Source organism: Trifolium pratense, linkage group LG1 (genome assembly GCF_020283565.1).
Source record: "Trifolium pratense cultivar HEN17-A07 linkage group LG1, ARS_RC_1.1, whole genome shotgun sequence".
Lineage (NCBI taxonomy): Eukaryota > Viridiplantae > Streptophyta > Magnoliopsida > Fabales > Fabaceae > Trifolium > Trifolium pratense.
Genome location: NC_060059.1, coordinates 39,028,144 through 39,048,770, shown reverse-complemented (window position 1 = coordinate 39,048,770; position 20,627 = coordinate 39,028,144). Strand labels below are relative to the sequence as shown.

The 20,627-nt window shown below is 35.0% G+C and overlaps 3 protein-coding genes across 3 annotated transcripts; 1 reads left to right on the top strand and 2 right to left on the bottom strand.

Annotated features, from left to right (window-relative positions):
* The first annotated feature begins 4,748 nt into the window (after nt 1-4,748).
* Nucleotides 4,749-7,772, top strand: LOC123893978. The gene is made up of 2 exons (XM_045943837.1): nt 4,749-5,583; nt 5,662-7,772. Exons 1-2 carry the CDS (start codon nt 4,749-4,751, stop codon nt 7,770-7,772), a joined length of 2,946 nt encoding a protein of 981 aa, XP_045799793.1.
* A 4,666-nt stretch (nt 7,773-12,438) lies between these two features.
* On the bottom strand, nt 12,439-13,425 carry LOC123893973 (probable WRKY transcription factor protein 1). Its single transcript, XM_045943824.1, has 2 exons — nt 13,114-13,425; nt 12,439-12,840 (listed from the first exon to the last, which is right to left on the bottom strand). The coding sequence occupies exons 1-2, from the start codon at nt 13,423-13,425 to the stop codon at nt 12,439-12,441; spliced, it is 714 nt and encodes a 237-aa protein (XP_045799780.1).
* Nucleotides 13,426-14,733: 1,308 nt separating this feature from the next.
* LOC123893962 (putative F-box/LRR-repeat protein 23) lies at nt 14,734-15,687 on the bottom strand. The gene is made up of 2 exons (XM_045943812.1): nt 15,511-15,687; nt 14,734-15,180 (listed from the first exon to the last, which is right to left on the bottom strand). The coding sequence occupies exons 1-2, from the start codon at nt 15,685-15,687 to the stop codon at nt 14,734-14,736; spliced, it is 624 nt and encodes a 207-aa protein (XP_045799768.1).
* Between the last annotated feature and the right edge of the window lie 4,940 nt (nt 15,688-20,627).

Genomic DNA, 20,627 nt, shown 5'->3' with positions numbered 1-20,627 from the left:
TGTTTAACTTGTTTTTTAATGAGTTAACTTATAACAAATAATTTTTTTTTGAGTCATAAGTTCTGTTTGACAATAAATAGCTATATAGCTGATAACTTATAATCTATATAAACTTATGGTTTATAGATTATAAGCTTGTTTTGAACATGGTCTACGACTAACATACGACTAACATGCACCACATTCAATTCTTATTTAGTTTAAAGATGATTAACGCTGAATATGGTAGGAAAGATCATGGTGCAATTCGCTGCAACTGCAATCAAAAAAACTTAATCACTTGATGTCAAAACTGACCAACGAAACTAGTGGTGAAACCAACAAAACATATAGACAATCCATAAAATTAATAGTAAAACATGACAAATGACAAGATTTAATTCAATAAAATTCCAATACAAAAAAGGATGTTAGCCTCGTTACACATCATTACGGACTAGAACTCAAAATCATATAAATCAGAATCATATATATAATCACACCAATTAATGATATCACTTGTGTCAATATACATAATTGGAAGTCGGAAATCCTTAATTTGCTTAATGCATATTTTTCTAAAGCTTTCACTCAAACTGAGATCATAGCATTCTCGAATGTCAAGATACTCAAGAAGAGGACAATTATCAAGAATGGCAAGAAGTCCGACATCAGTGAGCGCATTCCCTTGAATATCAAGACGGCAGAGTCTAGACATTGTTTCTGAAATACTTTGGCAAGATACAAGCCGCATGCTTCGTAGGTTACTTCCGCAGTAAAATCTGAATTAAAACAAAATTAGTGAAAATATTAACAGTTGCATGGAAGAAAAATGATTTTGTTATCAGTAATTACTTTCGAGCTATGCATTGTAGGAGATCATCAGTAACAAAATCTTCAATATCAATGGCTAACAGATGCCCACGACTTCGCTCAACAGCATAACGACAAATCTCCAACTTTTCTTAAAGATTAATATTGTAGGACAAATGATTGGTCATGTGAATGGAGTGGCACATGAGAGGATCTTTGAACATGTTCCACCACAGAGGACAAACTACGCACACACTTTTGACAATTTCAATGGTATCAAGCCTCAAAAGGATGTTAACTGTGATGTCTCTTGGAAGTTAAAGCCAATTAGGCCCCTTTGTGTTCTCTGCTTTTGCTTCATTTGTAGCAATTGAAGAAGATGCCATGATAAGATATGCAATGTTGCAAACGAATGGTTGTGTAAGTATTAGGATTATAACCTTTTATAGACATCTAACAGTGAAGACTAAACGACGATTATGAAAGGGAAACAGTTTCCAATAAACATTGGAAAAAGATTATTATCATGCGTGTACCTTCTCAATAAACACGTAGGGGGCATGAACCGAAAAGTTGTTATGTTTCCAATAACAATAAAAGTTGCTCTGTTTCCATTTCCGAAAAATGTTTTTTGGTAGGATTTAAAAATTGGGATTTTTTTATATATAATATTAATCATTTGTCCTACAATATTAATCAATTCACATTATCAACCGTCAAATAACCGATTATCTCAAAAGTTTAAACTGTTAGGATAAAGCTACATCATGATTTTATATTTTTAACACGCAAGAGCTCACTTGGGCTTGAAGCGTGGATATTGCATATGCCCACATACCATATGCTTAAATTCCACTTTTAATTAGAAAGTGAGGGGAGCAGGGATCGAACTTTAGACCACTTAGTCATAGAGGCTCTGATACCATATAAAATAACCGATTATCTCAAAAGTTTAAGCTGTTAGGATAGAACTACTTTTATATTATTTCTAACACCAATCAATTGGAGATTAAATCAATTTATCTTGATAATCCATTGGTTTGAAGTTGGAGATTTTCCAAAAAGATTAATATTGTAGGACAAATGATTTAAAAATCGGGAATTTTATTTTTTTTATAATTAAAAATAGAGAATTTACCTATATCTCATGAACTCTCCCAATATTAAATGTTTTTTTAATTAATATTTAGGATATTAATTTTAATTTTTTATTAATGTAATATACTACTATCTTTTATTATTATTAAATTAATTTTTATATGCTGAAATTTTATTTTAAATTTAATGTACATTTTTTTAACAAACAAAAATGAATGACATACGTATGTAAAATAGAAACCGAGTAGTCTTCTTATCACAAAATTTACCGAAAGAGACTACAAGAGTTTTACAGAAATGTCAATCAGATGAAAATCATAAGATACAAAATTAGTCGATACCCAGATATAACAAAGGTTAGACCACCAACAATATAAGTTTGCAACTAGATTTATATTCGTTGTCTTCAACCAACAAACCAAATGTAAATGTACACTTATTAATCTGTGATATTTGAAGTTGACTCTAAGTTCTAGCAATTTGAATTTTGTGAACGTAAAATAATATAAAAAGATATTTTTTATTTATAATATAATTTATATAAAATTAATATTTACAATAGTTAAAATTAAACAAAATAACAAGTGAAACAAAGCAACGCAGGAAAGGGGCAGGTCAAGTTAAAAAACAATGGAGGAAAAGGGAAGGTCACAATGTACATACAGTGATACACGTTTGATTTTCTTTTTTATAGATAAAATATGCTGCAATGAAGAGATAATGCAGTCTAATAAAACTTAATACAGGACCCGTAAAAAACTACAACACTTGTATGCAGGCAAAATTAATGTTAAATGTAAAATTTAATTTGAGATGTATAAATTTTCTTCAGTAACTAATTTTGCATCTAGAGTTGTTTTTTAGCCTTAAATCAAATGTTCAACACATTGTCCATGTTAGAAATCACTCGATCAAAGAGTTTGACGCAACAAAACGCTAAACATAATTGATAAAACAAGCCGCAAGCACAAACTTGTCAAAATAGGGTTTCGAAGTCTACCGAAGATTAAGATAAAACTCGAATATTTTATTGGATGAAAAACTGCCTCTCAAGGCTACGATAGTTTGGCTTAAATAGTAAGGGAAATAAAAAAATAACAAATCTTTTTTGTTTTTGTTTTTTTGTTTTAGAAAAAATATAGCAAATCTAGAATAATAAAAATAACAAATCTAATAACAAATATAAATAGACCCTCCTACATCAGACTCCACCACTTCAAAAGAACTCGACTCCGAGTTCTCATTTTGAAAAGAGCTTCCTTTGCATGTTGACTCCTCCGATGAATAAGAGACACCCTCCTGGATCCCATTGAGTGAAGTGAGAGGACCTGTTTCATGTCAACACATCCAAATGACCACTGGGGTCCTGTTATCCCATATTTTAGCTCAAGGTAAAATATGTTATAATCTTCAGTTCCAAAGACATTTATGGCTATAGAAACTTGTTAAAATGGCTTTAAGTATCCTTAGTCTTTAATGTTTTCAAGAACAAGAGAGATTATTATTTCTCTTATCGTTTGAATGAAGGTTAAGGGTAATGTCTGTAAGAACAAGAGGATTCTAATGAGAAACTTCATAGCTCGAGATTAAAGGGTGTTTCGATGGAAGCCAATGAATCGAAGTAGTCAAGGATTATGGACTTAGAGTATTTTTCATCATTCAAAGTGTGATTCGACTTCGACGGTTACAACGGTTTAAAGGCCTTGGTTCATTTCAAATGCAAAAGGACACGTGGCTGAAGTTTAGGAGTTTAACGTTAAGGTAGACGTTACTTAGTTTTCTATAAATAGAAGTATGTATAGTCGAAATAGTGGTCACAATTCATTTACACAAAATCTCAAACACTCAAAGTATCCATGTTAAGGCGAGAAACGAGTTACTCGAGAAAGATGTATGAATCGGTGAACCTTTTCAATTTCTTTGTAACTTTTACATTCTAAATGCAAATTTACTTTTCATAAGTCTTTATTTTCTTAAAGCATTTACAAATTCTGCTTTTCATTAGTTCCCTCGTTCGAGTGAACTTGCTTTAATTATATTTAACATATGTTTCAGAAATTAAACATGTTGTTCTTTTGTAAAATAAGGATACCTGTAAAGATAAATTTCCAAATTTCCCTTAACGAAATGCATGAACAATTGTCCCGAGATTTACTAGTTGATCTCTCAAGTAACTAATTTAAACTAGCGGTTATTTACCAAAAATCAGTGTAAACAAATTGGCACGCCCAGTGGGACCGGTTGTTTTGTGCAATTTATATTCTTGAAAGAAGTTTATTTTCTAAAAATCCTTTTACAAACACTAAGACAGTTAGTGTTTATAGTTTGTGTTTTGATTTTGTATGCATTTGAGAAGTGGTAAATCTTTACCAAATTTAACTAGTGTTAAATCTAAATCAAAAATGGTTAGACCACCAAATAATAATCAAAACAATAACAACAATGTCCCAAATCCTGAAGGACAGCCAACACAAGCGTCAATTAGTAACGCTACTGTCATGGCCCAAGGCTCTGGAACATCTGCTTCGAGCGTTCCTGCAGTCAGTTTTGGGAATATAGGGGTAACAATGCCCTCAACGAGTTCGACTGTATCTGGGTCGATATCTTCGTTAGTATCACATGGTATAGGGGGCAGTCAGCTTGGTGCTGAAGATGTAAGGAGCCCCATTCGATCGTTTTTGTTGAACCAATCAGGATTAGGAATGCCAGACTCTTTGATGGCAGGCTTACATAATTCTAATCCAAATCCTGACAGGAGTACCATGCCTTCCCCAGCAGCCTCTGTTGTGGGAAATAGGACCAGAGATATTGCCTTACAAAATTTAACCAATGTAACTATGATGTCCTTTCGACAACAAATGGACGAGAGTAATCATGAAATGGTTAATACTCTGACTTCACAATTGGGGACTATTTTGAACCCCTTAATCAACAATACAAATAATAATTATCAGTTGCTAGCCCATCAGATGGGGCGGATTGCAGATTTCTTTGGTACTCCTGCAATGCCTAACCAAAACCTTCAGCCCATTCGAAACCAAACACAGGTTCAGAACCAAGGGTTTCATGTGAACAATGAAGTTCCAAACAATCAAGTACCACAAGTGGTACAAGAGGAACCGCCGGCTCCAGTGGTGCACCATGTGCCAGAGCCTGAAGTAATTTTGGTTAATCGAAATCAGAATGCTGACGAAGTGATTCGAAATGTGCAAAGAAATAATTTTGCGCAACAAGATAACTTGGCAAATTTAGTCGAAACTATCTTAACTCAAAACGGTTTCAATGTTGGCCTACATAGGCCGAACTTTATTTCCCCATTATCTGAATATGTATTACAAACTGAATTGCCAAGGGGATGGAAAATCCCTAAATTCACGAAGTTTGCTGGGGACACAACTGAGTCAACAGTGGAACATGTGGCAAGATTTTTTGCCGAAGCAGGAAATTTGGCAGATAATGAAAATTTAAGGTTGAAATATTTCCCAAATTCCCTTACAAAAAATGCTTTCACTTGGTTCACAACTCTTCCCCCCCGTTCGATTCAGCATTGGACTCAATTGGAAAGGGCTTTCCATGAACAGTTTTATATGGGCCAATCTAAGATTAGTTTGAAGGAATTGGCCAGTGTGAGGAGAAAGACACCAGAGTCCATAGATGATTATTTGAATCGATTTAGGCTACTTAAGGCCAGATGTTTTACTCAAGTGCCTGAACATGAGTTAGTTGAAATGGCTGCTGGAGGCCTAGATTATTCAATTCGAAAGAAATTAGATACACAACATCTAAGAGACATGGCACAATTAGCGGATAGGGTAAGACAGGTCGAACGCCTTAAGGCTGAGAAGGCTAGATCATCGAAGTTTCAGAAGAGAGAAAAGATTGCTTATGTCGAAACTATAGATGATGATGATGAGGAATATGTAATAAACTATGGAGACATAGAGGATAATGAAATTAATGTGGCCGAATTAAAACCTGGCCCTCCCTATGTCTGCAAATTACTAAAACCTTCGAATGGAAAAAATCCTGTCGAAACCAAGAATGATAAATTTGTTGCTAAGACTTATTCGTTTGATATAACTAAATGTGATGAAATATTTGATTTGTTGGTTACTGATGGCCAAATTGTTGTTCCAAAGGGATTGAAAGTGCCTCCCCTTGAACAACAAAAGAAAAGAGGTTTCTGCAAATTTCATAATTTTTTGGGTCATAAAACCTCACAATGTGTTCTTTTCAGGGATCTGGTTCAAAGGGCTTTGAAAGATGGAAGGTTGAAGTTTGGAGAGAAATCCGGACAAAAGATGAAAATTGACGAAGATCCACTACAAATATCGGATGCTTCCTATGTGGAACCGGTCGAATGCTTGATGATCGATGCCATGGACTTATCAGGAGGCACTCAATTAGTTTCTATTCCAGAGAATGAATACTACGAGAAGATGAAAGTAGTGTATCCTGGGGCTGAAGAGGAACTGGTTGATTTTCTGCAAAGGTGTAAGCTTAACAAGTCTGAAGTTATGCTTTGTCCAAGGTGCAGTGCCGTATTCGACAAAAAGGCTACTGAGAGCCTTAACAAGTTCATACCATTCAGAAGAAACAAAGAGAATTGGCCAAGGTCAAGGCCAATGAAAAGACAGAACATGGCGCATGCTAAACCAATACATCAAAGGTTGGGCAATCCAAATACTTTTGTGCCATCCAACAACTCACCAATGAACAAATGGGTTCATGGTCATGCATCAAACTTTGTCAGAAATTCTGTTGACAAAGGAAGTTCGAGTCATTCTGTTGATTCGAAGAAGTATGCTTACAGAAACAATTACAAGGGAAAGAATCCCATGACCCGCACACAATGGCGTAGGCATCAGCGCCAACAAAGACTCTCCCTTCAAGAGGCTCAAAAGACTGAAGACAACAAAGGAAAACAGGTTGTCGAAGTGACCAGAAGGCCTCTGAAAGAAAGATTGATTCAACCAGAGGATGATCAAAAGGTTGAGAATGAGTTTGGAGGAGAGAACATGGAAGATGAGGATCTCCTCGATTCAGATCCCGAGTTCGATGTGCTGGTGAACGTGGTTTCGATCCTTCCTGCTGAATACGATGTGTGGTCAGAAGTGACTGAAGGGGAGGATGAATTCGATGAGTCTGAATTGGCTTTACATAAGCCAATGTGTTATTATGTAATGAATAATGGCTGTTTAGAGGAACAGATGGCCAATTTTGAGAGGCCAACTGAGGGAATGAAGAATCATTTGAAACCCCTCTTTATTCAGGCCAAAGTAAATAACGTGGGGGTCAACAAAGTGTTGATTGATGGAGGAGCAGCAGTAAACCTGATGCCAGAATTCATGATTACCAAGATTGGTAAATTTTCTACTGACTTGCACCCTCACAACATCGTTCTTTCGAATTACGAAGGTGAGACTGGTTTCTCGCTGGGGGCAATTCAAGTCGATGTGGCAGTTGGCAGCACTGTTAGGCCAACTTTGTTTTTGGTTGTAGCATCGAAGGCCAATTATAATCTGCTTCTAGGAAGGGAGTGGATACATGGTGTTGGAGCAGTGCCTTCGACTCTCCATCAGAGAGTGAGTATTTGGAGAGATGATGGTGTGGTAGAAAACATCGAAGCCGATCAAAGTTATTTTAGGGCTGAAACACACCACATAACCAAGCATTCATTTGATAAGAAATTGGCGAACATATCGCCATGCACTGAACAGGGATATGCCTATGCCCCTGCTGATAATGTCTACCATTCTGTCAAATTGGATCCAACTCATGGATTCATTTGGGAGAGAGAGGAGATAGATGAAGGTCCACATGTGGATGAAGGCAAAGTCCGCCCAACTGGGTGGGACCTTGAAGAATACTACGATGACTAAGCCCAATGCTTGGGCCAAGATTTCGGCTTATATGGCCGAAAACAAGATAAAGATGGCTTTAGAAGCCACAATGCTGCAGGAAAATATGGCTGTCGAAGCCAACAACTGTGAAAATGGCAAATTATTGCCAATGACTCAAAAAATGGACTGCATCTATGATGAAGAACCATTAGGATTTGAGAAAGATCCTTCCAGTTCCAGTCAAAAGATGCAGGCCCAAGATCCTTTGGAAGAAATAGATATTGGAGATGGCTCTATCAAAAGGCCAACGTACATAAGTGCCAATATCCCAAAGGACTTGCGTGATAAACTGGTCGAACTCCTTAAAGAGTTCAAAGATTGTTTTGCTTGGGATTACAATGAAATGCCAGGTTTAGACAGAAATTTGGTCGAACATAGATTACCCATTCGACCAGACAAGAAACCAGTTAAACAATCACCAAGAAGATTCGCACCAGAAATCCTATCTAAGATCAAGGAGGAAATTGAAAGGCTGCTGAGAAGCAAGTTCATCCGGACTGCCAGGTATGTCGAATGGTTAGCAAATATAGTTCCTGTCATTAAGAAAAATGGTTCTCTTAGAATATGTATAGATTTTAGGGACTTAAATAATGCTACCCCTAAAGATGAATATTCGATGCCTGTAGCAGAAATGTTAATAGATTCAGCAGCAGGTTTCGAATATCTTAGCATGTTAGATGGGTATTCTGGATATAACCAAATTTTTATCGCCGAGGAAGATGTGGCAAAAACAGCTTTTCGATGCCCAGGGGCTTTGGGTACCTATGAATGGGTCGTAATGCCGTTTGGATTGAAAAATGCTGGAGCCACATACCAAAGAGCAATGAACTCAATTTTCCATGATTTTATAGATACTTTTATGCAAGTATATATTGATGATATTATTGTTAAATCATCATCACAAAATGATCATTTGGTTTGCTTGAAAAAGTCATTCGAAAGAATGAGAAAATATGGATTGAAAATGAATCCATTAAAATGTGCTTTTTGTGTACATGCAGGAGATTTCCTTGGGTTTGTGGTGCATAAAAAAGGCATTGAGATAAACCAAAACAAGACAAAAGCGATTTTGGAGACTAACCCTCCAACAAACAAAAAGCAACTTCAATCCTTGTTGGGAAAAATCAACTTTCTGAGAAGATTCATTTCGAATCTAAGTGGTAAAGCTCAAGCTTTTTCACCATTGCTTCGACTCAAGAAAGAGGATGTTTTTACTTGGGGGCAGGATCAGCAAGAAGCATTCGATGCAATCAAAAGATACTTGTCTAATCCTCCAACTCTGATGCCACCAATTAGAAATAAGTTTATGAAGTTGTATATTTCAGCATCTGATACCACATTAGGTAGTATGTTAGCCCAAGAGGACGAAAATGGCGAAGAAAAGGCCATTTATTATCTAAGTAGAGTCCTTAATGATGTTGAAACTAGATATAGTAGTATTGAAAAGCTTTGTCTTTGTTTGTACTTTTCTTGTATGAAATTGAAGCATTATATAAAGCCTATTGATGTTTATGTTTATTCTCATTATGATGTTATTAAACATATGTTGCTAAAACCAATTTTACATAGTCGAATTGGGAGATGGGCCTTAGCTCTTTCTGAATATTCACTTTCATACAAGCCTTTGAAAGCAATTAAAGGCCAAATAGTGGCTGACTTTATTGTTGATCATTCAGCAATCGAATCACCTCAAAATTACATTGCTCTAGAACCATGGACTTTGTATTTTGATGGGTCTAGACATCAACATGGTACTGGAATAGGTATTTTGATAATTTCCCCACAAAAAATTCCTACTAAGTTCAAATACAGGATTAATGGTATTTGTTCGAACAATGAAGCTGAATATGAGGCTTTGATAGCAGGATTAGAAATATTGTTGAACCTGGGGGCAAAAGACATTAAAATAAAAGGTGATTCAGAATTAGTGTTGAAGCAATTGACAAAAGAGTACAAATGTATCAAAGAGCATTTGATTCGTTATTTTGTCATAGCAAATGCGTTACTAAAACGTTTTGATTCGATTGACATAGAACATGTTCCTCGAATAGAAAATCAAGAAGCAAATGACTTAGCCCAGATTGCTTCAGGATATAAAGTGTCCAAAGAAAAGCTAGAACAATTAATAGAAATCAAAGAAAAATTGATTTCTAATGAGCCAATGCAATTGGAATTGTCAATGCCAAAACTTGAGGGGGCAGAGATGTCACCAAATGACATAAATAATTCTGATAAAGAAATGAATTATGATGAATTCCAAATTTTGGTCATTGACAATTTAATAGATGGTGATTGGAGAAAACCAATTGTAGAATATTTGGAAAATCCAATCGGGAGTGCTCCTCGAAAGATCAAATATAGGGCATCAAATTATGTGATCATTGGTAATGAATTGTTTAAAAAGACCCTCGAAGGAGTACTGTTGAAATGCCTTAGTGAGAATGAGGCCTACATAGCAATATCTGATGTTCATAGTGGGGCTTGTGGTTCTCACCAATCAGGCCATAAGATGAAATGGTTTTTAGTTCGACAAGGCATGTACTGGCCATCTATGTTAAAAGATTGCATAGATTTTGCTAAAGGTTGTCAAGAATGTCAAAAACATGCAGGAATCCAACATGTACCTGCAAGTGAATTACATTCGATAATAAAACCTTGGCCATTTAGAGGTTGGGCATTGGATTTAATTGGTGAAATAAAACCAGCATCATCAAAAAATCAAAAATACATAATAGTTGGTGTTGATTATTTTACCAAATGGATCGAAGCTATACCCCTGCCCAATGTTGATCAAGAAGAAGTTATAAGTTTTATCCAAAACCACATTATTTATAGGTTTGGAATCCCTGAAACCATCACAACTGATCAAGGTTCAGTGTTTACTGGTCGAAAGATGCAAGAATTCGCCAGGCAAACAGGGTTTAAACTTTTGACTTCGACACCTTATTATGCACAAGCAAATGGTCAAGTAGAAGCTGCCAATAAAATTATTATTGGATTAATTAGAAAACATATTGCTCAAAAGCCAAGAAATTGGAACAAGACTTTAAATCAGGTCTTGTGGGCATGTAGAAATTCCCCTAAAGAATCAACAAATTCTACTCCATTTCGATTAACATATGGTCATGATGCTGTGTTACCAGTAGAAATTTATTTGCAATCTATCAGAATTCAAAGGCAAATGGAGATACCAACTGATCACTATTGGAGTATGATGTTTGATGAATTGGTTGATTTAGACGAAGAAAGGCTAAGAGCACTTGATACTTTAAGTAGACAAAAAGAAAGAGTAGCAAAGGCCTATAATAAGAAGGTTAAATCAAAAACCTTTGAAGTGGGGAATTTAGTTTGGAAAGAGGCACTTTGAAAAATGCCAATCTCTTATTTCATTCGAGTCATTCAAATCGAAATAGGCATTTTTGGGGGCAATTTGTTATCCCATATTTTAGCTCAAGGTAAAATATGTTATAATCTTCAGTTCCAAAGACATTTATGGCTATAGAAACTTGTTAAAATGGCTTTAAGTATCCTTAGTCTTTAATGTCTTCAAGAACAAGAGAGATTATTATTTCTCTTATCGTTTGAATGAAGGTTAAGGGTAATGTCTGTAAGAACAAGAGAATTCTAATGAGAAACTTCATAGCTCGAGATTAAAGGGTGTTTCGATGGAAGCCAATGAATCGAAGTAGTCAAGGATTATGGACTTAGAGTATTTTTCATCATTCAAAGTGTGATTCGACTTCGACGGTTACAACGGTTTAAAGGCCTTGGTTCATTTCAAATGCAAAAGGACACGTGGCTGAAGTTTAGGAGTTTAACGTTAAGGTAGACGTTACTTAGTTTTCTATAAATAGAAGTATGTATAGTCGAAATAGTGGTCACAATTCATTTACACAAAATCTCAAACACTCAAAGTATCCATGTTAAGGCGAGAAACGAGTTACTCGAGAAAGATGTATGAATCGGTGAACCTTTTCAATTTCTTTGTAACTTTTACATTCTAAATGCAAATTTACTTTTCATAAGTCTTTATTTTCTTAAAGCATTTACAAATTCTGCTTTTCATTAGTTCCCTCGTTCGAGTGAACTTGCTTTAATTATATTTAACATATGTTTCAGAAATTAAACATGTTGTTCTTTTGTAAAATAAGGATACCTGTAAAGATAAACTTCCAAATTTCCCTTAACGAAATGCATGAACAATTGTCCCGAGATTTACTAGTTGATCTCTCAAGTAACTAATTTAAACTAGCGGTTGTTTACTAAAAATCAGTGTAAACAGGTCCCATTGCTCAAAGATGGCACACAGAATTAGAATTTTATCATAAGATTTATGGTAAAACCTGAACTAAACCCAATCTACATGTAATTCCTTGAGTTCAATGTGACGACTGTGATGCGACGGTTTTGCTGATATGGAAGTCGCTGCCTGCATCTTGTTGTCTGGAGGTTCTGGTAGAGGTGAGATTGATGACGTATTTCGCACAAATACATATGGCTTAGACAAAGTTGTCACATGTAGGCCGACATCTAGATGTGGTTCGCCAGACTTGCACAAGACTAATTTTTTTATCCTAGTTGGAGTCTCTTTTCCTCGATGCTTTCCTCCTATTATGTTCGTATGTTCCTCTGTTTGTGTTGTCCTTCAAGTCATATCATATTGCGTTACTAATGACAATAAATTTGTTACACACACTTCTATCTCCTTTGTTTCTTCACCAATTTCTGGTGTCGCCTCTGTTTGAATGTCGCAGTCCATGTCATTGTTGTTCACGTTGAAACTACCTTCCAATTCTAGATTGAACACTCCTTCCTCAATAAATGTAGTTTCTACCGTTTTAGACTTCACCCCCGTTTGAACCTTTGATTCTATATTCAACTTTTCTTCTCCACCTTCATTTGCATCACCTTTCTCTGAATTATCCTGTTCATCGATCTCTTTATTCTCACCTTTGGATTCGTCAACTTTAACCGAAGCATCTTGTTTGGCAACTACTTCAGTTTCTTTCGGTTTCTTATTAAATTGTAAAACATGTGCCATAGCAATCTTATGGGTTCCCCGAGTAAATAGAATCACATTATCACGTCCCCGATAAGTAATATCATTGACATTGCATCACAAAGTACCTATTCTCTATAATGTTTGCCGATGGATATGACAACTTTGCAGGACATCGTTACTCGTACCTGAGATTCATTGCTGACCCAGCCAAGAGAGTATGGTTTCTCATGAGGCTCTGTGGACAACTTGAAATAATCTACCAATTTTTTTTGACACCAAGTTCTCCGTGCTCCCATTATCTACTATCACGTCACATACTTTGTTATTGACAAAACAATGAGTCTTCAACAAATTTTTGCGCTGGCCTTCCTCTTTGGATGCTAGTAACATCTGCTGAAGCACAAAATTCACTCTCTCATCAGATTCTTCTTCGGTCATGACTTCCTCATCCTCGCAACTTGAGTCATCAGTAGTAGAGTTGTTGTTATTACGAACCCTAATAACTGTAATTGGTCCCCCTCCCCTTTTGTTGTGGTTGTTGTCGTCGTTTCTGTTGTCATTGTTGTTATCATTTCTGTTGTTGATGTTGGTGTTGTTGTCGGCGTTGTTGTTCAACTTTGCTAACGCCATTATTTGTACATTCAAAGCAGTTACGGTCGTGGTAAAAGCAGCGGTACCCTTGAGCTATACCGTGGTTATTGGTTGATCTCCCATGGCTGTTCAATTCATAAAAGAACAGGGAAAACCTGCTCTGATGCCGACTGACGCAGTACGGAAGCGCTAGGTTAGCAAAACACTAAACCTAATTGATAAAACAAGCCGCAAGCACAAACTTGTCAAAATAGGGTTTCGGAGTCCACCGAAGATTGAGATAAAACTCGAATATTTTATTGAATAAAAAACTGCCCCTCAAGGCTACAATAGTTTGGTTTAAATAGTAAGGGAAATAAAAAAATATAACAAATCTTTTTTTTTTTGTTTTTTTTTAGAAAAAATATAGCAAATCTAGAATAATAAAAATAACAAATCTAAATAAACTCTCCTACATCAGAGTTGAAGATGAATCTCAAAAATAAAAATAAAAATAAGCTTGAGAGTTTGATATATAAAAAAAAACTTTGAATATTCATATTAAATTATTGATTCAAAGATAGTAACTGATATTGTGAGGATTAATTTAAAATCAGGAAAAGTCAACTTTGTTTAAGTTCAAGACGAATCAGTGCATATCAGATATGCACTAGTGCAAGCAACCCAGGAAAGAGTGAAACTGGTGAACTGGTGCATGACACCAGTCATGCACCAGTTCAAGATGCACCGATGCATGGCATGAGGTGAAGAAGCCCTAGAGTTTCTTGTACCGTTAGAAGGAGGGTTTGTAAAGATACAAGACGGATGTGGCCGAATCCAAAAGTAACTTGAACCGGTGCATAGTAAGTATGCACGGATGCAGGCGTGCAAATTTCTTGAGAAAATTGGTTCCTAATTTTAAGGTTTTTATTTTTCTATATATATGGACAGTTTTGTGCATAGAAAAATAAGGTTTTATAGCCAACATAAAACTAGGGATTATGGCAAATTCTATTGGCAACGAACACTAGTGTTGGTATTGAATTATCACTACCTTGGGAAAGCTTATTGAATTGAGTCTCTTGACCACTATAATTATCGCTGAATTTGATAAAAATAATCACGGTTCAATCTCTCTACAATAGGAAGAAAACTGAAACCACTTGTTATCAAAACTGACCTTCAAACCAATTGGGTGGCTCATTGAAACAATTGATGGTAAAAAACCAAAAAAAGAAAAAGAATAATAAACTTTATAACTTAACCAATTTCGCTAGACATCGGACGTCTTCAACAAGATTACCAACCAATATCAAGAAATATTTTTTTGACCAATTGGATTATCGTCTAAGAACGGAAGATAATATATCAATTATCAGAGTCCCAATCATCTGAAGAACAAATAAATGGAAGCTTAACATTCTTAATTTGCTCAAGACACCTTATCTGTAAACTTCTAGTCAAATACAAATTAAAACAATATGAAAGGTCGAAAGATTCGAGGAGAGGACATCCATCAAGAATAGCACGAACCCCATCATTATCGATAAAATTAATTCCAGAAATTTTAAGATTATGTAATCCAGGCATTGTTTCAGCAATAGCATATGCCTCATTATTATAGTCTTCTACGTACTCATCATCAACACTCCTGCCATATTCAAGTGATTTCAAAAGAGGGCAACTTCGGGCAACAACTTCAATTGAATCTTTGGAGAGTTGTTCATTGTATGTAATGTTAAGCTCCTCTAATAGAGGAAGTTTCATTACACATTCGATAAATCCTTTATCAGAGACTTCTTCACAATTTTTAAGCTGCAACCTTCGTAAGTAACTACCAGAACTACATCAATTAAGTAAAAATTCTATTAATAATGAATGCTTCGAAATAGAAATAAGAAACTTACCAATCACTAAGCAACAAGACATCTTAAAAAAAGTAACACTTGAAAGCAAAAAAAAAAAAGAAATTCAAAAGCTAAGTAATTGTAAATACCAATCAGCAATGTATGCAAGGAGATCATCAGTTCCAAAATTCTGAATATAAATATTTTCTAACTGACCACAACTTCGATCAACTGCAATGCGACAAATTTTTACCAAATTCTTATACGGAATGAAGCGTGACCAGCGTGTCATGTCAACGGTACGCCACATGAGAGGATCTTTAGAAATGTTCCACCATAAAGGAGATACTTGACATGCACTTGTGAGAATGTCAATGGAGTTAAGCCTTTGAAGAATGTTTGTTGTGATATCTGTAGGAAGTTCGAGCCAATTTGGACTCTCTCCTTCCAATTCCTTTACTGGAAAAGAATTCATTGACATCGTGCAAATCAAACACTATGGTAATTTGACTCATGGAGTAGTGTATAATATACCAATAAGTGAAGACTAAGAGTTTTGAAAGTGAAACATATTTCCAATAAATTAAACATTGGAAAAACAGAATTATTAATTAACACGATAAACAATACAACCTTTATTTAAGACACTAACTAAACGTTTTGAAAAGTGATATGTTGGGGGAGAAGATTAAAAGTTGCTCTGTTTCCGATAAAAACTTTAGATAGAGACTACTCCCTCTCTAGTCTTATACTAGTATATAAACAAAAGTTAAAAAAAAAAAAAACACACCCTTTAACAAAGTACAGTAAGTTAAGTGCATTGATTATAGAGAAAAAATATTTTATTTTCAATTATAGCTTTCTTGAAAAGTGTAGAACATTGCATTTATTGGTTGAATTAATATTTAATTTAAGGGTAAAATTAGAATAATGACATAAAACATAATGATTGAAGTAGACTTTTACTTATATTTCAGACTTTTAATTTTTTTTGTTTTGTTACTTATATTTCATTTGAGACCGGAAGGAGTATATCTCTCAACATTAAATAGTTTTTTAATTAGTATTTCGATTCTTTTTATAAAAGACATTTCATCTTTTTAAATTCACTCAATAATTAATGTACTCCCTCCGTCCCATAATATAACAAAAATAAAAGACATGTAACTTATTAAAAAAAGTAAAATGTGATAATTTGAAGTATGACTTTTTGTGTTTTCCTTGAAATAAGTTTCATTGGAAGATGTAAAAAATATTTTTTTTATGGGTGCTGCTAGGGCACTGTTTAAGAAAGAATAAATTTCAGTGGGTCCCATTATTATACCTTGGTAGCAGTAAATTTAAATTTCAGTATGTCAATTATTATAGCATAGATAGTAGTACTTTCACACTGTAGATTACACTTTCAATTATGTGAGTAGTAGACACGCGCGGCCATTCATTTTCCTTGTGGAAAAAATTATCTTGAATTATTAGTAGGACAACCTAGTATTAGAGCTGTCAAAACGGGCGGTCCGGCCAATTTCGGGCCGGGCCGGTCGGGCTTCGGGCTTCGTCGGGCCGGGTTAGAAAGCCCGGATAAAAAAACGGGCTACCAAAATTAGTGTCCAAGCCCGGCCCGGTACGGGTAGTCGGGCTTTTCGGGCGGCCCGGTTTATCTTTTTTTATTTTACTTTTAGTGCTCAAACTCAACTATATAAATAGCATTAGTAATTCTCGCGCGTCCTATTTTTTACTCATCCACTATAAATATTATATAATTCGCGCGCGCCGTATTTTTACTCATCTCCTATCTACGAGTTTCTCGCGCGCCCTATTTTTACTCATCCACTACCTACGAGTTTCTTGCGCCCTATTTTTACGCATCCGCTACTTACGAGTTTCTCGCGCGTCATATTTTTACTCATCTGCTACCTAGGACTTTCTTGCGCACCCTATTTTTACTCATCCGCTACTACGAATTTCTCGCGCGCCCTATTTTTATTCATCCACTATGTACGAGTTTCTCGCGCGCCCTATTTTTACTCATCCACTACCTACGAGTTTCTCGCGCCCTATTTTTACGCATCCGCTACTTACGAGTTTCTCGCGCGTCATATTTTTACTCATCCGCTACCTACGACTTTCTCGCGTGCCCTATTTTTACTCATCCGCTACGTACGAGTTTCTCGCGCGCCCTATTTTTATTCATCCCCTACGTACGAGTTTCTCGCGCGTCCTATTTTTACTCTTTCGCTACCTACGAGTTTCTTGGGTGCCCTATTTTTACTCCTGCTACTTAAGTAGCGGACGGTATTTTATAATTTATATTACAAACTAATTTCAAATCATCCGAAATAAATTATTTATATTTATATTTATATTTTATTTTTAATTTTAATTTTTTCGGGCTTGCGGGCCGCTTGCGGCCCATTCGGGCTAGCCCATATTTTAATCGGCTTTGTCGGGCCGGGCTAAAAAGCCCGGAAATAATTCGGGCTAGGATTTTCAAGGCCCGAGCCCGGAAAAAAAATCGGGCTTGGCGGGCTGGCCCATTCGGGCTAGCCCATTTTGACAGCTCTACCTAGTATGCATTCCAAACATAAAAAATATTCACAAACACAAGGCGGAAAAAAAAAATTAAGCTTATCTAATAAGAACTTTCATCTAACAATAACCTCCAAAATATATTCACACGAAACAAAAAAAAATTCACACAGAACAAAAAAAAATTAAGCTTGAATAAATAAAACAGTTTAAGCTTATCTAATAAGAACTTCTATCTAACAATAACCTCCAAAATATATTCACACGGAACAAAAAAAATTAAGCTTGAATAAAATAACAGTTTAAGCTTCTATCAAAAAAAAAAAATAACAGTTTAATTAAGCTTATCTAATAAGAACTTCCATCTAACAATAACCAAGTATGCATCAGAAAGAAAAAAAAAATCACTAATGGGAAAAAAGAAGAAAATTTAAGCTTGAATATTAGTAACTTATAGATATGAGTTGCTGCGGGAAAAGTTAAGCATGAGAAAGAAAAGAGTACAGTATATGAGAAAAGAAACAAAATACACCTTCATAACACTTTCTATAAAAGTGGTACAGTACAAATATGTGAAGAAAGAGGAATGTGTAGAGACTTAGCGCGTGTAGTGTATACGGTTGAGCATTTAAATTTCTCTTTCTTACTTTTTCTTTTTTTAATTACTTAAACTAGTTTTCCTTACATCTATGTAAAACATGAGGGACCCATCAGAATTTATTCCTCCTTAAACAGTGTCGGGACACTGTTTAGCATTTGCCTTTTTTTATTTGTTATTGATTATGTAAAAATTTCACACTTTCTTTTTTGTAGTATCCATTGAATTAAAAACCTAATTTTAACGAGAAATTAAATGTTTTCAAGTTAATTCTATGTTTCTTCAATTTCATGCTCACATTAAAACCTAATTTGATCAAGAAATTAAATGTTTTCAATGTGATAATGTAAAAATATGACAATGCTCTTTCTAAAAAAATTGTGAACTCAATGACATTTCTTCCAGATTTCCATGTTCCCACTTCCTCCTCAAAATAGAACAGCCAAAAGAAAAATTAATACTATAAATAACATCATCCGCACCCTTCTAGCTCATGCCTCTATCACGCCATCCTTTTGGCACCATACCTTGCAATATATTTACATAACATCCTTACCAACCAACAAAAAGCTCGCACTCCACTCACCCACTAAGATACTCTGCCAAAGAAATCCTTCCTATTCTCATCTTCGAGTTTTCGTATGTATGTGCTATTCTCTAATTCCCCCAACCTCTTGAAATAAGTTACATGTGTATTCGTAGGTTATCCACCTAATCATAGAGAATATAAATGTTATGAGTTGTGTGAGTACAAAATCATTGATACCAATATCGTTAAAACTAATATAACATTATGTTACTCATTTAAAAAACATTTCTTGAAATCAATATTTAAGGTTTTTAGTCTAATTAATTTTCATTTTATTGTAACATTTTCATTTGGTATCATTGAACCAAAGTAATAATGCCAAAAAAAAATGTAAATTTAATGCCTTAGAATGTATTTTCCCTCATGCCAAGTGTTAGAGAATTTGATATGCCTTGTGTTGTGTGGTCATCCAAGCTTCCAAGTTCCATCTACGCCAATATCAACACAACTGATGAACTGTGTTATTAAATAGCAACTATAGTGGCACTAAATCGCTATAGCGCAACAAAATTTGTAATACCGCAATTGTTTTGTGATACACTAAACATCCTTGTATAAAAAAATTAGTACAAAATATTATCAAATAGCGGTTAAAGTGATGTTATAGCACTATTGCACAGTGGAATTGTATAACATTCTGGTATTTTCCCCTATATGTAACTAACAACATTGTTGATGAAATAAATGACTACTCTTAGGGTCACGATCTGAGACAATACTCTTTCTTAAGTATCCCATGTAGCTTTCAATCCATGTTGACAAATAATTCTAGGACAGTAAGGGTTAAAGTGGGAGGGAAGAGCACGGGCCAAGATGTATACCCTTTGAAAATCGATTAACCACTAAAAGAATAACAGAGTATCCATTGGAATTAGGTAGGCCGGTGACCAAATCGAGCAAAATGTGTTCCCACAAATTTGATGGAATTGGAAGGGGAAAGATTTCGCTAATTTGATTATATCCGAATAGTTGCTGGTATTCTGCAGGGCCTGCTGTGAATGTGTGATGTTATCTATTCTATGCTGTGATATAATTATGCTCAGGGGTTGGTCCTTGTGTTTTACAGTCGTAGTTGAGTAGATGACTATCATGTATAAAATTCCTTCAACTATAGTAACTATTCTGTGCGATGTTGTTTCTTGTACTCAATGTATTAGCAGGTATGGTTGTTTCATTGCATCAGACACAGTGATCGTCATCGCATACTCATTTGTTAAGTTATTCTGATTGTCGATATAACTTTCAATCAAGTAATAGTCTAATTCTTTTTCATATGCTGCATAACTGGCATGTAGTAGCATTGATCATTATCAAAGAAGAAACACAATTGCAATCATACGGCAAACACAAATAACATATATAATCAAATAACTTAATCAACATCAAAATAAAACATTCAGAATCAATAATCGAATAACTTAATGTTTTCAAGGATCATTGTCAGAATGATCACTTTCATCAGAATTTTCTATTGAGAAAGCAAGCCAAGAATACGATAAAAATAACCTCGTTTGTCATCATCGCTTATAGTACCACATTCAGAATCATCAAGATCATAGTCATCTTCGGAGTCTAAATTAGAATCATCATCCGAATTGGAACGGAGGGAGTATAAAACAATTAAGATATATAATTAAATAAAGGGTCATGTTAAGCTACCTAAAAATAGAAATATAGCATTTAATGATACAAAGAATTTAAT

Bases quoted from the DNA above. Each gene is read 5' to 3' on its own strand.
- LOC123893978 (XM_045943837.1), top strand. From the start codon at position 4,749: ATGGACGAGAGTAATCATGAAATGGTTAATACTCTGACTTCACAATTG. The intron at 5,584-5,661 runs GTTTTACTCAAG...GAAAGAAATTAG, and splicing joins TAGGCTACTTAAGGCCAGAT to ATACACAACATCTAAGAGAC.
- LOC123893973 (XM_045943824.1), bottom strand. From the start codon at position 13,425: ATGGCGTTAGCAAAGTTGAACAACAACGCCGACAACAACACCAACATC. The intron at 12,841-13,113 runs GTATGTGACGTG...GGAACCCATAAG, and splicing joins ATTGTTTTGTCAATAACAAA to ATTGCTATGGCACATGTTTT.
- LOC123893962 (XM_045943812.1), bottom strand. From the start codon at position 15,687: ATGAATTCTTTTCCAGTAAAGGAATTGGAAGGAGAGAGTCCAAATTGG. The intron at 15,181-15,510 runs GTTGACATGACA...CGAAGGTTGCAG, and splicing joins ATCCTCTCATGTGGCGTACC to CTTAAAAATTGTGAAGAAGT.